The sequence below is a fragment of the Lissotriton helveticus genome, chromosome 4_1 (genome assembly GCF_964261635.1).
Source record: "Lissotriton helveticus chromosome 4_1, aLisHel1.1, whole genome shotgun sequence".
In the NCBI taxonomy this organism is placed as follows: domain Eukaryota; kingdom Metazoa; phylum Chordata; class Amphibia; order Caudata; family Salamandridae; genus Lissotriton; species Lissotriton helveticus.
The window spans coordinates 1,788,468,967-1,788,485,426 of record NC_136063.1 but is presented as its reverse complement, the minus strand read 5'-3'; the positions used below and the strand labels follow the sequence as shown (position 1 = coordinate 1,788,485,426).

The 16,460-nt window shown below is 41.0% G+C and overlaps 1 protein-coding gene across 2 annotated transcripts in view; it reads right to left on the bottom strand.

Annotated features, from left to right (window-relative positions):
* The window catches only part of DIAPH2 (diaphanous related formin 2), a 4,230,744-nt gene that overhangs the window by 1,636,290 nt on the left and 2,577,994 nt on the right, over positions 1–16,460 (bottom strand). For both annotated transcript variants that reach the window (XM_078688424.1, XM_078688425.1), the window contains one exon: positions 141–270. In XM_078688424.1, coding sequence (XP_078544550.1) covers positions 141–270 — 130 coding nt within the window. The remainder of the gene's footprint in view (positions 1–140; positions 271–16,460) is intronic.

Genomic DNA, 16,460 nt, shown 5'->3' with positions numbered 1-16,460 from the left:
GGTTTAAAACCAGAACAAAATCCACAGGGGTATTACAGCCTAAACGCTATTTAATCCGAGAATCTAAATGAAATAATGCCCTGAGCATGCTAGAACTTTTCCCCATAAATTATGGTAATTGAATCAGCATGTGTCCTTACCTTTACTTGCGCTCTCAACATGCATCAGTTCTTCTGGAAACTTGAGAATGTCCCGATAGCTCTCCTCACAGACTTCAGCCAGAAAATGCAACAGTGTCGTTTTTTGGTCAGACGATTTTGTATCTCTAATCTGGAAAAGGAGGGAGCTATAAATTAGTTCACAAACATGGCACAGTAATATTGATTTGCATCACTCAGTTCTAGAGTCCATGCCACGTGAATGATGCTAAAAGCCCTACAACAGTCAGCAGCAATGTACATGAAAAAGTAAACTGAATTGAAGGAGGGTCTTCTGCAGAAGGGAAAACCATGAGGAGAATATTATGCATTGATGAGTAAATACTCATAGAGAAAGATCTCAGCTCATTCACAACACCCAGTCACAGCTTTGGTGTGCACAGGTTCTCAGTAACAGAAGTTGGATTTGGACATCCATGTAAGCAACTTTTACTACTCAGAAATACTGCACAATTTAAGCGTGGTTCGGTTAGCATGACTGGGCCTCAGTCAGCCTGCACAGGCAGCTAATCATATTTGCAGAATATAGTGCACGTTTATTTTATCTGAGCAAGCCTTTCTCTCAGTGTGAGCTGGTGTGTTTTTCCATATCAGGAAAATCATCATAAAAGAGGGCATAACTGTGGTGCCTGTAATATGTGTGTTCCTTTGAGGAAGCAATGTTCAGAATGGTTCTTTATTTTGTAACTTTCTGAAGATTCCTGCCTATATTCTGTATGTCTTTCATTAGCTGAACAAACCATTGTATTGCTGTGTTACATAAACCTTCAACTAATTTCCGTAATTAGTTTGAATTGCCTAACCAATGAATGCAATAGGAAGCAAGTGTTACGAGAAGTATCTCTTTACCTGAATATGTATTAGTTTATGTGTTTACGACATTGCTAGTGTAGAAGTGTGTCTGAAATACAAGGGATAATTAATCACAGAAAAGACAAGCACGACCACATGTTCTTTTGTCAACTCAGTGTGTGGTAGATTTATTAGCACAACAAATAACAATTTAACGTGCAACACGAAGACAGTCAGCCTAGAAGCCTGAATGACCACAAGACCACCCATATGACAAGTATTACACGTAGTTACAGTTAACCATGATTCCCTCAGCCAATGGACAAAGATCTGTAGCAAGACATCTCCTTGTAAGGTTTGATACATTTGATGCACACATACTGTAGCTAACCATGTGATCAGAAATGGGCAGTATTGGGGTCAGTCAATCAAAATGCGAGCTGCCATGGCTTGGTATATTTCCATACAAAATGCGACATAAGCAAGACGATGAGTAATATTGCGAAATCTGTTATTGCTAATAAAATGTATTGTGCAAGTGGTGTGTCACATATCTCGTCTAGGCATAGAGATTTGCAAGGACAGCATTTCTTAGTCGGTGAAAGGGTAAAGTCTCCCAAGATGGAGGTTTTTAGATGTAGGCTAAGTTAATAGGGCCTGAAGCTACTGCAATTGGTATCACACAAAAAGATGGCTTCAACACTAGTTCAACACTGTCAGGTCCTACTATACATGAAATGTGTGTGGCTTCTGTACCTTGAAATGCTATAAAAGCTGTGTTATTTTGGAGAAGAGAGAACCTTTAATTGCTTTTCTAACTGAACTGATTCTATATCTGTCTATTTGATTTACATTTAGTTCTTTCTTTGGGTTTTTTCAGAGGTAGATATTTTCTTAGACCTCTTGCAGAGTAATACTTTTATTATTTTGATTGAGCAGATTCCTAATTGACTTAAGTCGACAATGTTTGTGTTTTGCTTTCTGGATTTTAATAAGCCCTTAAGGTTTTATCCTGGAATCGTGTCTCGTGCATGCTTGTGTTTATTAGCCTTGGACTAAGTCTTACGAACTCTCACTGGGTCTTAGGTAGACTCAGAGAGTCCAAATCTTGTACATCGACCCTCCTAATTAGTTAATTAAAGCATCCACACCCACCAGAAGGAAAAATGCATTTTGATCTCCAAGTAACACAAAAGCCTAACATAGCTCATGGATTGTAGAATAGACCTTCATTACCATGCATACTTCCGAAAGCGGAATACAATGAGGCGTGGGAAGTCAGCCAGCTCAGTGCCAGCTGTGGGCTGAGGACAAGGAGACACACATTTTCAACAGATTTATCTATGTTGTCTGCATACTCAAACTACATCTGAATAGAACTACTGACTACATGTCACAAGGATGCATAAGAGTATTCAACTGGTATCTCATATGCGCAATTATATTTTTCTAGTTTTCATATACAGTGTCACATGCCACAGAAAAGGCATCAGTGCACTACAGTGGATATCAACAAATCATTAAACATACAAAAGTGCTTGGGGAAATGGTTGCAAATAGTCTAACCACTGGCAATCACTCAGCGCAGCATTCCAACCCATCATTTTTTGTCCAAGATGCCACTCTATACAGAGGCCCGACGTGTGCATGTCAGTAATAACGCTGCTTGTCATCGGAACAGTTCATCCAGAACAGCCAGGTGAGGCCCCTTCCAGAAACAGAACACAAGCAACCCCACACCGGTTTCAGCATTATAAGGCCTCGTAAAGGAAGTATAGCTTTGATCTTATTGCATAGCACGCAAGGAACCCATATCTGGCCATACGCTTGGTTCAATGCACACAAATGGTAAGGGGCGGACTGCAAACAAAGTCTAACCACTGACAATCATTCAGATAGCATTCCAGTCCATCGTTTTCCGCCAAGCTGCCACTACAGACAGAGGCCCATCTTATGCTAATTCTACTGGAAACACACCATCCTGAATGGTCAGGCATGCACACTCCAGAAGGGACGGGACCACAAACAACTCGATAAAGTTGTCTGCATTATTAGGCCGTGTATGTGAGGTAAAGCACAGCAAGCAATGGGCCCATGGCTGGTCACACCCTTGGCACTTAAGGTGTAACATTAAATACACAAAAGGGGATGGGAAAAATGCTTGCTAATCATTGGCAATTGCTTGGTGTAGCATTCCCAACCATCGGTGTTCACCCGAGGAGCTACTTTGGAAAGAGGCTCACATTATACAATTCACTACTGACCCTACTCCTCGTGTGAGCAGTACATCCGGAGCTGCCAGGAGATGCCACCTCTAGAATGGACTACAAACAAACCCAACTGATTTTGGCTTTCTTAGGCTTTGTCAATGGATATCGCTTGAATTGTATGGCATAGCAAGCAATGGACCCACATCTGGCCATACTCTTTACCATCATACTCTGAGCCACCTAGGGCATAACATAAAACACACAAATAGTGATGGGGGAATACTTAGAAATACTCTAACCACTTGCAGTTGCTTGGGTATCATTACATTTAATTGTTTTGAACCCACTGTGTCACTCTAGATAGAAGCACACCGTATGCAAATCAGTAGTGACTCTGTTCCTTAAACGAGCAGTCCATCCTGAACTGCAAGGAGCGGCCCCATCCATAAGGGACCACAAGCAACACCAGACCAGTTTCATCCTTATTAACCCTTGTCAGTGACATAGTGCTTAGATCATATGACACAGTGAGCAAGGGACCCTCGTCTAAGCATACTCTTGTCCACAAATCATCCTACTGAAAACAAAAATCTGGCATCATTGTCCAGGAGTACCACCCTTTTTGCTCACAGCAAATTAGATCAAGCAACAAATGATGAGGCCTATGACGTGGTTCAGCAACACATTTCTTTAAGTACAACAACGTGGATTATATTATTATACAAATATCGTTTACTGCAATAGGCCCAAATTTAGCACAGAAGATAACCCTGTTTAGAGTGTCATCACCTTCTTGTGCCCAAAACAAGATTACAAGTCAGGGGCATCTTGTCCCTCCCATGGGTATGTCCTCTCCTGCGACCAAGTAAATCGCAGTGACAATTTGGATGGCACATACAGCAACAATGCCATGCCAATGCCAGAGTTTGTACATTATTCCCAATACCAAGATCTGCAAATTAGAATCAGTAGTAAACTATCCCAATACCAAGGTCTGCAAGTTAGAATCAGTAGTAAACTATACACCCAATAATTATTCCATCTCTCTTAATCCGTAGCGGGTGCACAATTTTGAAAAGTATCTCATGTACGAAACTCTATTGTTCAATGTATAAACTGGTGTATGAAAATTAAAAAGATTTTATTTTCACAATTTTAAAGCAAGCTAATTAATACAAACAAGAAAGGAGGGTACATTATCAAATGTAACAATAAAGACAGTCTCTTATGACCCACTTTATTGCCGGCAAAAATGCTCACATATAATCCCTAGGAAAGCCCTTGGGATAAATTGTCTTTCAACAATACAGTATAATAATAGGCCGTTCAGTTGCTTGTGGGTTGTAGCTAATCATTGTTTTTATTATTTCTTTCAGTGAAAAATGCACCAACTGGAGGCTCAACAGCCATTAGCAGGTAGTTTAGAGCAGCTTGATCGCGATTGTTGGTGGAACTGAACAACAAGTTATTGCAGCTCCTTTTACACTGGATCTAGCGCAAGTAATTACACTAATTCACCTAGATGTGCCAGTCGTGCTTGTTGGTGCATTACTGTTTACTCCACCCTGGCTATTTAATCCTTTTCCAACCCTTCCTGTCTCAAGTCACGTAACCTAGAAGCTACGGGATCCTATGCGTGTAGTTTCTCTTGTTTTAACTTTACCCGCTCACAAGATGGGTTCTTTGCAGCCCTCGGTGTGCATGTCTGTAGGGCGCGAATGTAATAAGTGTGCACAAATTAAAAAAGAAACGAGGCCTCCATTAAGTGAATAGCACGTGAGGAAATTGCACCAGCGTGCACAACACCAGCCCCCTTCAGAATTACAGGGGGGGGGGGGGCTCCTTCCCCCTAATCTATCACACGGTGGAACTCTACAGCACACAGTGAATTGCCATGCAAACAAGCATTCACATCACACATCGTTTCTAATTAAAGGCCCGAGTCACAACACATATTTGTGAGTAGCTATTTCTTACTCCCATATTACATGTTAAATATGCTCGAATTTACTAGCATTATTTACAAAGCATTTTCTGTAGTGTGTTGCGTTTTATTCCACGCAAACCTGGAATAATACACAACCAGCCACAAAAATGCCCTGGGCTGGATTTTACAAATAAAAAGCTAGTTATGAGTCATGCACAATGCCAGGTTGAAACTGTGCACCCGGTAAATACCAACACCACCGGTGTGTTATTTAATATGTGTGCAATCTTACATCACTCTGAGTTTTGGACCTCAGAATGAGGGCTGACACAGTGATATTGCTTGGTTTCTCCCGATATATGTTGAGCAAACGTGGAATGTGCTATATTTTCTTGCAAAAAAACTAGCACCAGATTTTACCTGGAGAAAATCAAAAAACCAAAACCCCATCGGATCTACAATGTTTGCTTCAGATATAATACTGTTCCAGGCATCGAATGGAGTTGGTGTCCAAATCAGGGTCTGCACGAGTATTGGGATAAAGGCATAAGGCACATCTACCCTAAGTCAGGCTGCATGTTCTAAGAGCTTCCCAATGTGGTTCTAACCCTCCAACCATCCAATCAGCACTCCCTGAAAGAGTACAGATAGAAGAGACAGAGTATAACATTCACATCACGCACGCTGTGTAGCCAAATCTCCTAATAAATTGTCTAGATTCATGTTATGCACATTTTCTTTTGAAACAGAAGTAGGGCAGCGGTACATTGATACACAACTGCACAGAAAGAGGAATACAACATGGCCTGGCCCTCCATTTCACAACAAACACACTGAAAATACACAGGTCACAATAAATGTTGTAGTTACCCTACAAGAATCCCAAAAGATGTAGGGAAAAAAATGTCTCACCCACAACTTGCATGCTTCATCATAGGCAATTTACCACACCCTGGTTGGTAGATACCATCTTGATTGACTCGGCCCTTGTTAGGCGTTCTTAAATAAGTAAACACTAGATTATTGCAGGGATCCAGATAAGAGTTAAAAATACCTTAGGGTATACTCAGGAATTATCCTTTATTGTTGGATACCACAGATAGGATTAAACGTAATTACTTACATGAGCAACAGACTTATTGAAGTGCTTTAGTGCAATTTTGGGCCTGCATATTACTTAGCAGTAATCCCATTTGTTCCAACTCTGCTTCATCTCTTAACCTGCCCGGATGCGCCTGGAGCCCTACACTTCTTAAATATTTAGCTGTTAAAATATAACATAACCAGCAATATTTAGTAGATGGTAATATTGTGTCAGCCTTCCGAGCTCTTAGAAATAGTATACATTTTTGGAAGAAATTGCCGTATCCATGGCTAGCAGAATAATGGTGGCTAAGATGGTGGATGCTTCGTTGACTGTTTCTGTACTTGAAATCCTTACTTCCAGAACAGATCTGGGGGACAGGTAGGCATTGGGTGGCATTAACAAAACTGCAGTGCCCTATGGCGGAGGAAGGACTGGCAGAACCTGCCAACTGCAATGGTTAAACCAGTGGGTTTATTGTACAATAAAGCCAGAATAAAAGGGTATCATTGGCTCGCTGTCTGACTTGCAGGACTTATTGCGTGTCTTCTTGGTGACATTTACCTGCGGTCTTTCAGGAGCTCCTGGTAATACAGCAGTGCTGGTGACGTTGTCGACAGCGGACTCATGTTCAAGTACCTTATTTGCCTGACCAGCCAATAAATTTGTTGAATTGAAAATAGTGGCTCGCATAGGAGCGCTGGGGGGATAAATAGGTTTGTACTGGTATGGAATATTGCTCATATTTGAAGACTTTTATGAAGAATTCAGTATACCAGGAGGCCAATTCCTGTTGCACAGGGCAGTGATTGCCACGATTAGGAATCACTGGAAGAATGGAGGTGCTGAGCCTGTAACACATCAAGTGTGTTATTTGCTCTGTACAACATCAGGTCGTGTAAAAGCGGTCACCGGTCTACATCGTGCTATTTGTGCTGGTGTTCCTACTTCCTGGTGTGAAAGAGAAATGAGCGTCAGACGTAGAGGTTCAGATTACTGATATGGGCTACGAGAGGATCTTAGGATATTAACCTGCTGTCTCGTGCAATGCTAGGTTCAAATTAATAAATTTTTATATTCTGCACAAAACTTACCTTACTCCAGGCAAGATCAATAGGCTTTATGCAACTGCTGCGGCAAAATGTCCAAGATGTGGGGAGTTAGGCGCAGAAATGTTCCATATGGTCTGATCCTGCCCATCCATGGCGGATTTATAGGAAGCGGTAATGAACTGTGTTAATTAAATAACTTTACAAGCTATCCCTTGTACAAACGTGGGCGGCATACTAGGGGGATACCCTTGCACCAAAAATGGGGAAAACACTACTAGATATATTGAGTTTGCATTGATCCAGGCAAAACAAGAATTGACAATGCATTGGAAATCTATGCGAGGCCCTTGAATGATTAAACGGAACTCGAATGATTAAATGGTCTTGAGATTGCTATTTTATTTCGAGAGCTGAAAAGAGGGTGTGGGGAACAATTAATAGGGCTTGAGGATTGGGTCACCTTGTGGATTGCTTGTTGGCCCTAAATGATGACACAGATATGTCGATTAGCTCCATGATTTCTCAGGAGGATCTGGAGGGTGGTAATAACTGACCATTCATACATTGTCTTGGGCGGGATTTAAAACTACTGTGCTCAACTTGGAAGATGTTGGCCACTGTGGCGCACTACATATGACAGTTTGGCTAGGGATAACAGTAGGTGGGAGAGTTACTTGTTGTTGTTTGCTAGTTAGAAGGTGTATTGGTCTAATGATATGTTTGAATACGTATTGCACTCAGAATGTCTTTGCTTGCTTGTCATTTCTAATCTATTATATGTACTTGCTTGCTTGTCATTTTTATCCTATTATATATATATTTGCTTGCTTGTTCTTTTCTAACCTATTAACCATGTACTAGTGCAGTGCATTATTAATTATTTGTAACGTATCCTGGTAGCTATTGTTTTTTGTTTTTAATTGAAAACAATAAACAATAACAGTTTAAAATAAATCAATTCCCAATATTGGATAAGGGACAATGACTCATCCACCTATAGAATTATGCCAAGTTGTTTCAGCTGTTCCGACCATAGATAGGGAACGTCATAGATGTGCATACCGGCACATCCCTGCAACACATGACCTGGTGTAGTTGGCAGCTGGCCTTTGTATCGTCCTCCAAGACAGCCACGCAATAGAGGGATGGGCCATCCAGCGCAGAAGGGGGGGGGGCTGAGCAGTTGCAATTCAAAGACACTGCTTCAGCTCATACACAAAGAACTTCACACTAGCTTATTGTCATTATTGCCCTAGACTTGTAATCCTCAGAATGCCAAGATAGTAGTTTAATTTTTCCCGTCCTTTAATTCAAACATGTTCATCTTTTCTTAGCCAATCTCCCTTCTTCGTAGTAAATAATGCTTGTTTTCCTAGATAACAACAATGATCCCATGCTACACATGTTCTTCTGGGCTTCCAATTCGTTTATTTTTTTGTCAAGTCCACAGGTAACTGATGTGCACTTGAAGGTAGCGGTCTTCAAAGGTTCCTGGTAGATATTACATTTACATAACCTAAATCCAGGTATGGAGCGCAGATGTGGTATTTACAGTTAGCACAACATGTGAGCAAAAGTTACCTAAGCAACCATGTCTTACATCCGACATCCCGATATGCCACAAAAACATTATGAGAAAACTTAGGAAAATAGCTCTGGGTGGATATGCAACCAAGTATAATGGAGTCATACCCAGGCATCGATAATATGAATGTATCATCAAAATATTATGAGGAAAAGGAAATTAAACTTGGGGGCAGGCAGAGTATGAACCTTATCAACAGAATGAACCCATCTCAGTGCTTAAGAGCCCCGTGTCCTTTAGCTCTGATCAAGGTGATTGTCTCATTTGTGGCTCCCAATGATTGGGGGGATTGTAAGTGGATCAGAGATTGGAACTTATGCCTAAATGTCTGAAAAAGGCTTGGATAAACCCTTTGCTAAAGAATTCTTCTATGAACCAAATCTCTGGCCATTATGGCTTAGTTGGAGCAATTCAATATTGTTTTGACACACCATAGTGCAGAAATGGCTTTACTGGATGGCCAGGAGTGACTGCTAGACGGGAGGGGCCACTGAAGGACCAGAAGGCATTCATGGGCTGCTTAACCATTCATCTGCCTTTGGTACCACTGACCATGCAATCCTCCTGATACCTGCAAGAAGCTGCCGTGGCCTCTATGGACACGTTTAGTTGTTTCCAGGCCTTCCTGACTTTGAAAGAAAGATGACAAGGACACAAGGTTTTGTTTGTAGCATTCTGCTGTGGACTGTCAAGTGGCTGCCCTCTGCACCTGTGCTTTTCAAAATATACATGAAGCACTTGTATGATTTAGTGGTGACATGAGGGCAGGAATCAACAGCTATATGGATGATACTCAACTGCCTTTGAGCTTCTTTTTCAATTTAGATTTGGCCACTCTGTCTAGTCAAATTGAGGAGATCCACATTTTGATTTTGGAGATCTACATCAAAGACACAAAATCTTGCATGTGCTAACCAGGACGACTGTAAAAGGTAGATGAAGCACTCATATATTTAAGTTCAGATTACCTCCAGATGTAATACTCTTGGTTTAGTAATTGACAGCCTCCTATCTGTGGAAGGACACATCAGTCATCTAAAGACCAAATTCAATGCATTATTGTAATTCTTTTACTGTGAGTGCCTTAAAGAAGGTCATTCTATGGCTACAGGAAATTCTCAATTCTGCAGCTCAGGTGGCTGGTGTCCCTGTCAAGAGCATGTAAGTTCCACCATCTGAAGGCTCCATTGGATTCTTGTCATATGTTGATCAGATTCATGTGCTTAATATGATTCACTACCTCGCTTATCGGCAGGTGTACACCACTAGATGCACAGAATATAGTCCTATGTTCAAGGCCATCTTCTGAGGTGACATGTGGTGGAATGAGTTTCAGCTTGGATTCAGAATGGAAGGGTGTTTAACAAGTTCAAAACTCCTCAAAACACCCTTGGATTAGGTACGCTGGGCTAGCGTCCGCATGATCCATTCTAGTGCATTGATGCTACTTGGTTGATAGTGTTATATGAATATTTTTTATTTGACTTGAATAGTCTATAAAAAAACCCATAAGTGGCTCAGTCCCTCATAAGACTTTGAGAAGGATGCAGAGTTCAGGAGAGGCCGAGCCACCAGGTAAATTGGGTAACCAGGTTAGGGCTATCGTTGGAATTATTTTCTGGCATGAACCAAAAATCCCCTCAACAGGATGAGGCTACACCTTGAGGGGTCTGGATATTCTTGGTGGTAGCTTAGGTTTAAGAAGTACAATAATTAAAGACTAACCTATGGATTCTGCTTTCTGGCAACCAGGGCTTGATGGCAGAAAGTCAAACGTGCTTGGACCTTTTGGGCAGTCAGTCCTTATTTTTGAACTTGTCGGAATATACTGCCAGTGGTGTAATATATGCAGGGCTCAACATGTTAGGATTTTGACATAAGGAACTCATGCTGAAAGGCTTTTAAAGGATTAAAGTTCCATTCTAGGAGATTAAACATTTGTCCAAACTTGGTCAAGGTATTTCTCAGTAGGAGATATGTCACTTGCAGTGCTTGGGAAGTATAAACAGTAGCACCTGAAGAAGGTTGGCGAAACTCCTTGGAACTGGATACTAGAAGCTTGGTAGATCTCCTGGGCAACAAAGTCATGAGTTCCAGAAATCCTTCTAACATGGACTATGGCGGTGACCACTCACAGTTCTTGTCTTCAGGGTTTACTTTCGGGTTTTTGGCCATCTTGCCTTTTGAACCTCAACGTTATATAGCAGGCACATAAGAGTGAAAAAACTTGAGCTCCAAAATGCACACAGAATACAGCAGCAGATCCTGACCCCAACTGGGTGTCAGTATAACTGAAAGCATTGGAAGTTCCTGTCAATTGAAGATAATGTCCACTGTGGAGTCAAGAGAAATGAATACATCAAAGAGGAGAGTTTGGAAAATCGTGTTTCTTTAGGTCAAGTGCAATATTTAGTTGGCATAGCTTGATATAACAGGGAAACATGCATTGTACAGAGAGAGATATTTAAAGGCTGTTGCCACAATTTCTAAATCTACATTCTAACAACTGCAAGATTTCCTTAAGCTTACCAACAATGACTATTCCCAAAATGTGATATCACAAAGCAAAGTTCTGCGAAAGTTTGTTTCAGGGAAGCCTAATCGTTGTGTCCACTTAATTCTGCGGATGGGAGAAGTCTCAAGTTAGAAGCAACAGCCTGATTTTCTTTCATCTAGCATCCACTGCCTGAAGAAGAAAGTCAGTCAAAACAGAAGGAGCCACATATTCTGGTCTCTGAGAAATGATCAAGTTAATGGCACATCCTGGTTTAGGCCACTTGGTAAAGCACATCTTCTCAGGACTTTGACTTAAGGATGCATATTCTCAAGTCAAATCCAGGTATGAATCTCTGCACTGAGATATAAACTGATATTTTGTTCTGTGGTATGGATATTATTTAGAAGAGAGATCTAACCAAGTAACATTCAGAATTGCACAGTTCTTAAAATGTTCTAGATACATCTAAATGTTTTTGTATGCATACATGCCACTAAGAGGATCTTGAAAATGCCTATAATAATTTAAAAAGAGCTTATATGAATTCAATATCATGTATAAGCAATGCACATTACATATACAGACAAACCGCACCGAGGAAGTGTATATTAAGAGTATCAGATTTCTGGCAACTTCTGTGGGATACAGTAGCAGAAACACATTTCAAAAGTGCACTTTAAATAAAATTAATAGATCCTTCTACACAACAGTAGCCTGACTCGATCTGACCATCTGGGATGAAACACTGGGATGGCTTTATAGAATTACAGGAAGTAGAAAACATTGTGCTCAGAAAGCTAAAGATATATATATCTAGGGCATGGCCCCCCTCCCCAAGTCTCCACGAGGCTACAAGGACGCCATCTTCCAGAGACGATAACTTAAATAAAGGAGGGGAAATGCCGCCCCCTTCCAGTAGCAGGAGAGGCCCTGGGGACTCCATCCTCCGGGTATGTCTTTCTAATAAAGGGGAGGTAGGCCACGTGGGCCCCCACCCTGAGACATTCAAATAACCCTGGTGCTGACTCCGTGACAGTATCCTGGGGTCCCCAAATAGAGGCAACTGCTTAACTCATTGAGTCATCATGGTGGCAAAACCCATGGCCCATTACTACCCTTACCAGACACATTACTACCCTTACCAGGCCCATTACTACCCTTAATATACAAATAAAAATGAAGTAAGGCACACCAGCAATCGTGTTGTGAAGGAGCACTGGCGTACAGTGATTCAAAATGCAAGAGGAGAACCCATTTGACGATAGCTTTCTTTTTTTGCATTCTTTATTAAAGTTGTTACATTTAGATTGTGTCTGACGGTTTTTAACAACACATTAAGTTACCTTACATCTTCTAGAAAACTCCAGTTATAGCAAATGCAGTTATGAGGATCTCCTATTCCTATGCATGAATTGAACCGTAGTCGATCATTATGTTATGATTAGGTGAATCATGTATCAAAAACCAACATAACATGCCTGTCACCTCCATATTTGTCCATTTCTCAAAATATATCATAGTTGTATGTTTGGTGAAACATATCCACCTCTGCATCTTTGCAGGGGACGGGACGATGAAAAAGGCCATGTTTTGAGACACACAGAACTAGTAAGATGAACAAAAGACCACCAATAACAAACAGAAGATGAGAACAACTTACCCTACTAATGAAATAAATGAACAATCTCCTCTTATTTTGATGAAAGCAAGAGGCAGGGTGGTGAGGAAATCCAGGTTGTAAATACCCCTCAGGGCTTCAACTCTCAAGATTATATATATGTTGCCCAAACACTGGTCGATAAGGGGAAGTCACTTAAGGTGTCATCCCCACACCCTGTCTCCTTATGAAATTTGCCCCATACTCTTCAAAATTAAAGAGGCTATCATTCAGTTTATAGATCAGTTTTTCATAGTTAGCTTTGACATGCATATCATACCTGGGCACATCTTCCAGGCATGTAGGTACTGGGCAATGAGTGAATATGGTAGAGTAATTTGTGCATGACCTAGCCTATCACTCAGGGCGTTTGATAATTGCATGTCTCCCCCTTTGTGATTGTGCAATATCATACTCCTATTTTACCACTTTGAATTTTGTTAGTTGACCATCGCATATCATAAAATTGGGAAAAAAATATTCTATGGTGTTTCCATAGCTTCCAGCTAATTTCTTTCCTGCCTATTGTGATAGCTGCATTACACCACAGAGGGAATTTGGAATGTACCTGTGCCGAGGTTGAGAGCAACCGGTTGGCTCTCTGTCACATATAGAAGAAAGTGGCAAACATGGGATTGGTAAATGTTGTATTTAAAGGTTGCATCGTATTGTACATGGATTTATCCCCCTCGGTGTGCAAGGCACGATTCTCCATCTTTACTCATGTCAGCATTTCTCTGTATTTTTAACATGTAGATCAAGAACACCAGTTGATGTGCAAACCAATCATTCTCCATGTGTGGTAATCGGAGCCTTACATTGGTTGTGATAGCATCAAGTTTTGAGTTTTTGAACCTAGGTTTAGTGGCACTTGAGACACATTGCAAAATTGCCTTCTCGAAGTCCCTAAGTAACTTGTACTGAATCATCAGTTGCCTCATGCCAAAGCCATAGTTAAATCTGGGAGCTATATTCATTGTATGATCTTTACCCATCCTCACAGCGAGAGGTTTAACACTGAACATCTCAGAAAATCTAAATGCATTTTTCCATTACGGAGGGTATATTGTCATGCATTATTGCTGTAGGCCCACATCCGTAGGGTAAATCAATTTGGGAATTATGCATAGATGTAAATGACTAGATTCTTGAGTTTGTCAGCATTTCATTTGAAGCATAGGGTCCCTTTTGAGACCGGTGTGGTAAACCGAGTTACGGGCAAAACTATCCATTTCAACCAATTTACTGTATAACCTGAGAATCTCAAGAATACATCCAGTTGTTGTATCAAGTCATCCACAGATTTCTCTGGGTGAGCCAGGGTCAGTCAAATATCGTCTGCGTAATATAGTGCTTGATGTACGCCTATTGGTGTCATCACCCCATTGATTTGGGTGCTGCTCCATCTTGCAAGGGGTTCCAGAGCCAGCAGAAAGACTAAAGAAGACAGAGGGCAGACCAGCCAGGTCGCTCCTGGATTTAAAAGTAAAGGGGCAGTAACCACCACAGGTGACTGATTCAGTGTGGTTATGGTACATAACCTTGACTAGTGTAATGAATGTTAGGCCTATTCCCATCCTTCCCTTTTTTATTTTTTTTATTTTTTATTTTGAGCAGGTTCAAAAGGTACAGACATACAGAAAAAAAGTAGAAAGTAAGTAACATATCGTACATATAACATAAAGTGTACAATCAAGAAACTATAAAACATCACAAAATAGAAGAGAGAGAAAAAGAAATATTCAATACATTATTCGATCTATACAGACATATTAAGCTGGATAATTAGTACTAAATTACATGGTTCATTTCACTGTCATATCATATAGATTCTCCAATTTTTTCAAAGTATTGGAAGGAAGTAGCAGTACACCGAGTTTAGGGGGGGGACCACCTGAAGTGATTCTATACAGTTCTTTCTAATTATAAGGGGTTATGTGTTTCTGTGGTTTTCAAACCAGGTGCCAACTGGGGCCCAGATCTGTTCACCTAGTATTCTCGACTTTTTGCCTCTAGTTCTATAGATTGCTGCCTCTGTCTTGTATATGGCTAATAATCTACTCAACCACCCCTGAAAAGTGGGAGCGTCTGAGCCCTTCCACCGCGCTGCCAGGATAAAGGGGCAGTAACCACCAGAGGTGACTGATTCAGTGTGGTTATGGTACATAACCTTGACTAGTGTAATGAATGTTAGGCCTATTCCCATCCTTCCCAATGTATGGAACAGATACCCCCATTCAACCCTATTGATTGCCAACTTGGCATCCACTGACAAGAGTACATGTTCCTCTGGGTCACCTTTCAATTGCCCTTCTTTGTGTAACAGAGTTCATAGATTGTTAGCGTATGATCTGCGAGGGTCAAAACCTACATGCGTAGGGTAAATCAATTTGGGAATTAATAGTTTCAGATAGTTACCTAGGACTTTAGCCATAATTTTCACATCTATATTTTACACAACAGTGGCCCCTAATCAGAAATTACTAAAAACAAATTAAGTAAAATAGCAGTCAATGTGTATTTACTGAATAATTAGATAACAACAATCAGTACTGAACAGTGTGTAATGTGAAAGAACATACTTGGTGCTCATAGGTCACATACAAGGGATGTAAAAGTGGTGCTGCTAGCGTTGCATGTGTATCTTGTCTATAAGTCAATGTTTCCAATTATAGTGCTACAAATATACGTAGGTAAACTACTGACGTTAACTGAAGGCTGAGCAAGATGAGGACTGGGATCCAAACTGGGAACAGCACTGCCACCTATCATGTATATTAGTTTTACTCCAACTGATGCTCTTGTTGGTGCCTTACACAACAGATTAGGTTTTATCTGGGAGGTGCATCAGCTGTAGTGCTGCAAAATCACACTCAACGTGCCCATTACAGTTTCAGAGGTGATTTGAATGTACTGTTTAGCAGCTTTGGAAGCAGGTCAAATAGGAAAGTATGCATGGCGTCCTTTTCCGCTTGCTCTGGGATTCCTGAGATTAGTATGTTGTCTCTCCGATTGTGAACCTCCAAGTCATTGTTTTTGTGTATTCTCCATAGTTCCGGTCCCCGTTCTGGCTGTGAGTCAAACCATTGTTCTGCCAGCTCTTTCAGCAACATTGCTAGGGCTGTGTCTTGCATCTCCGGTGTTTCTGCAACTATGGGTTTCAGCATGGAACGGTTTACAAGTGCCTCTGAGGGGAAGAGGAATGCTTATTTCATGAGTTACAATGTTATTCAGGGGGAGAGTACCCCGTAGGTAGGTACTGTGTAGGTTGATTGGTCCTTGGTAATTCACGTGCTGTCTATCTTTAGAACTTTAATACGGACTCTATGTCTTTTGTGGTATAGCTGCAGCTCAAATCTGCCTCAAAGTCTGTGTTATCCGGCGTCACTTCATTCATACCAGGGTGGCCTGGGCAAGAAAGACATGTCACTAATTGTAAAAGTGGCTATGTCCTTCCTAGAAGAGCGAGGGTGGAAAGTATATGGGGGAACTTCCAAG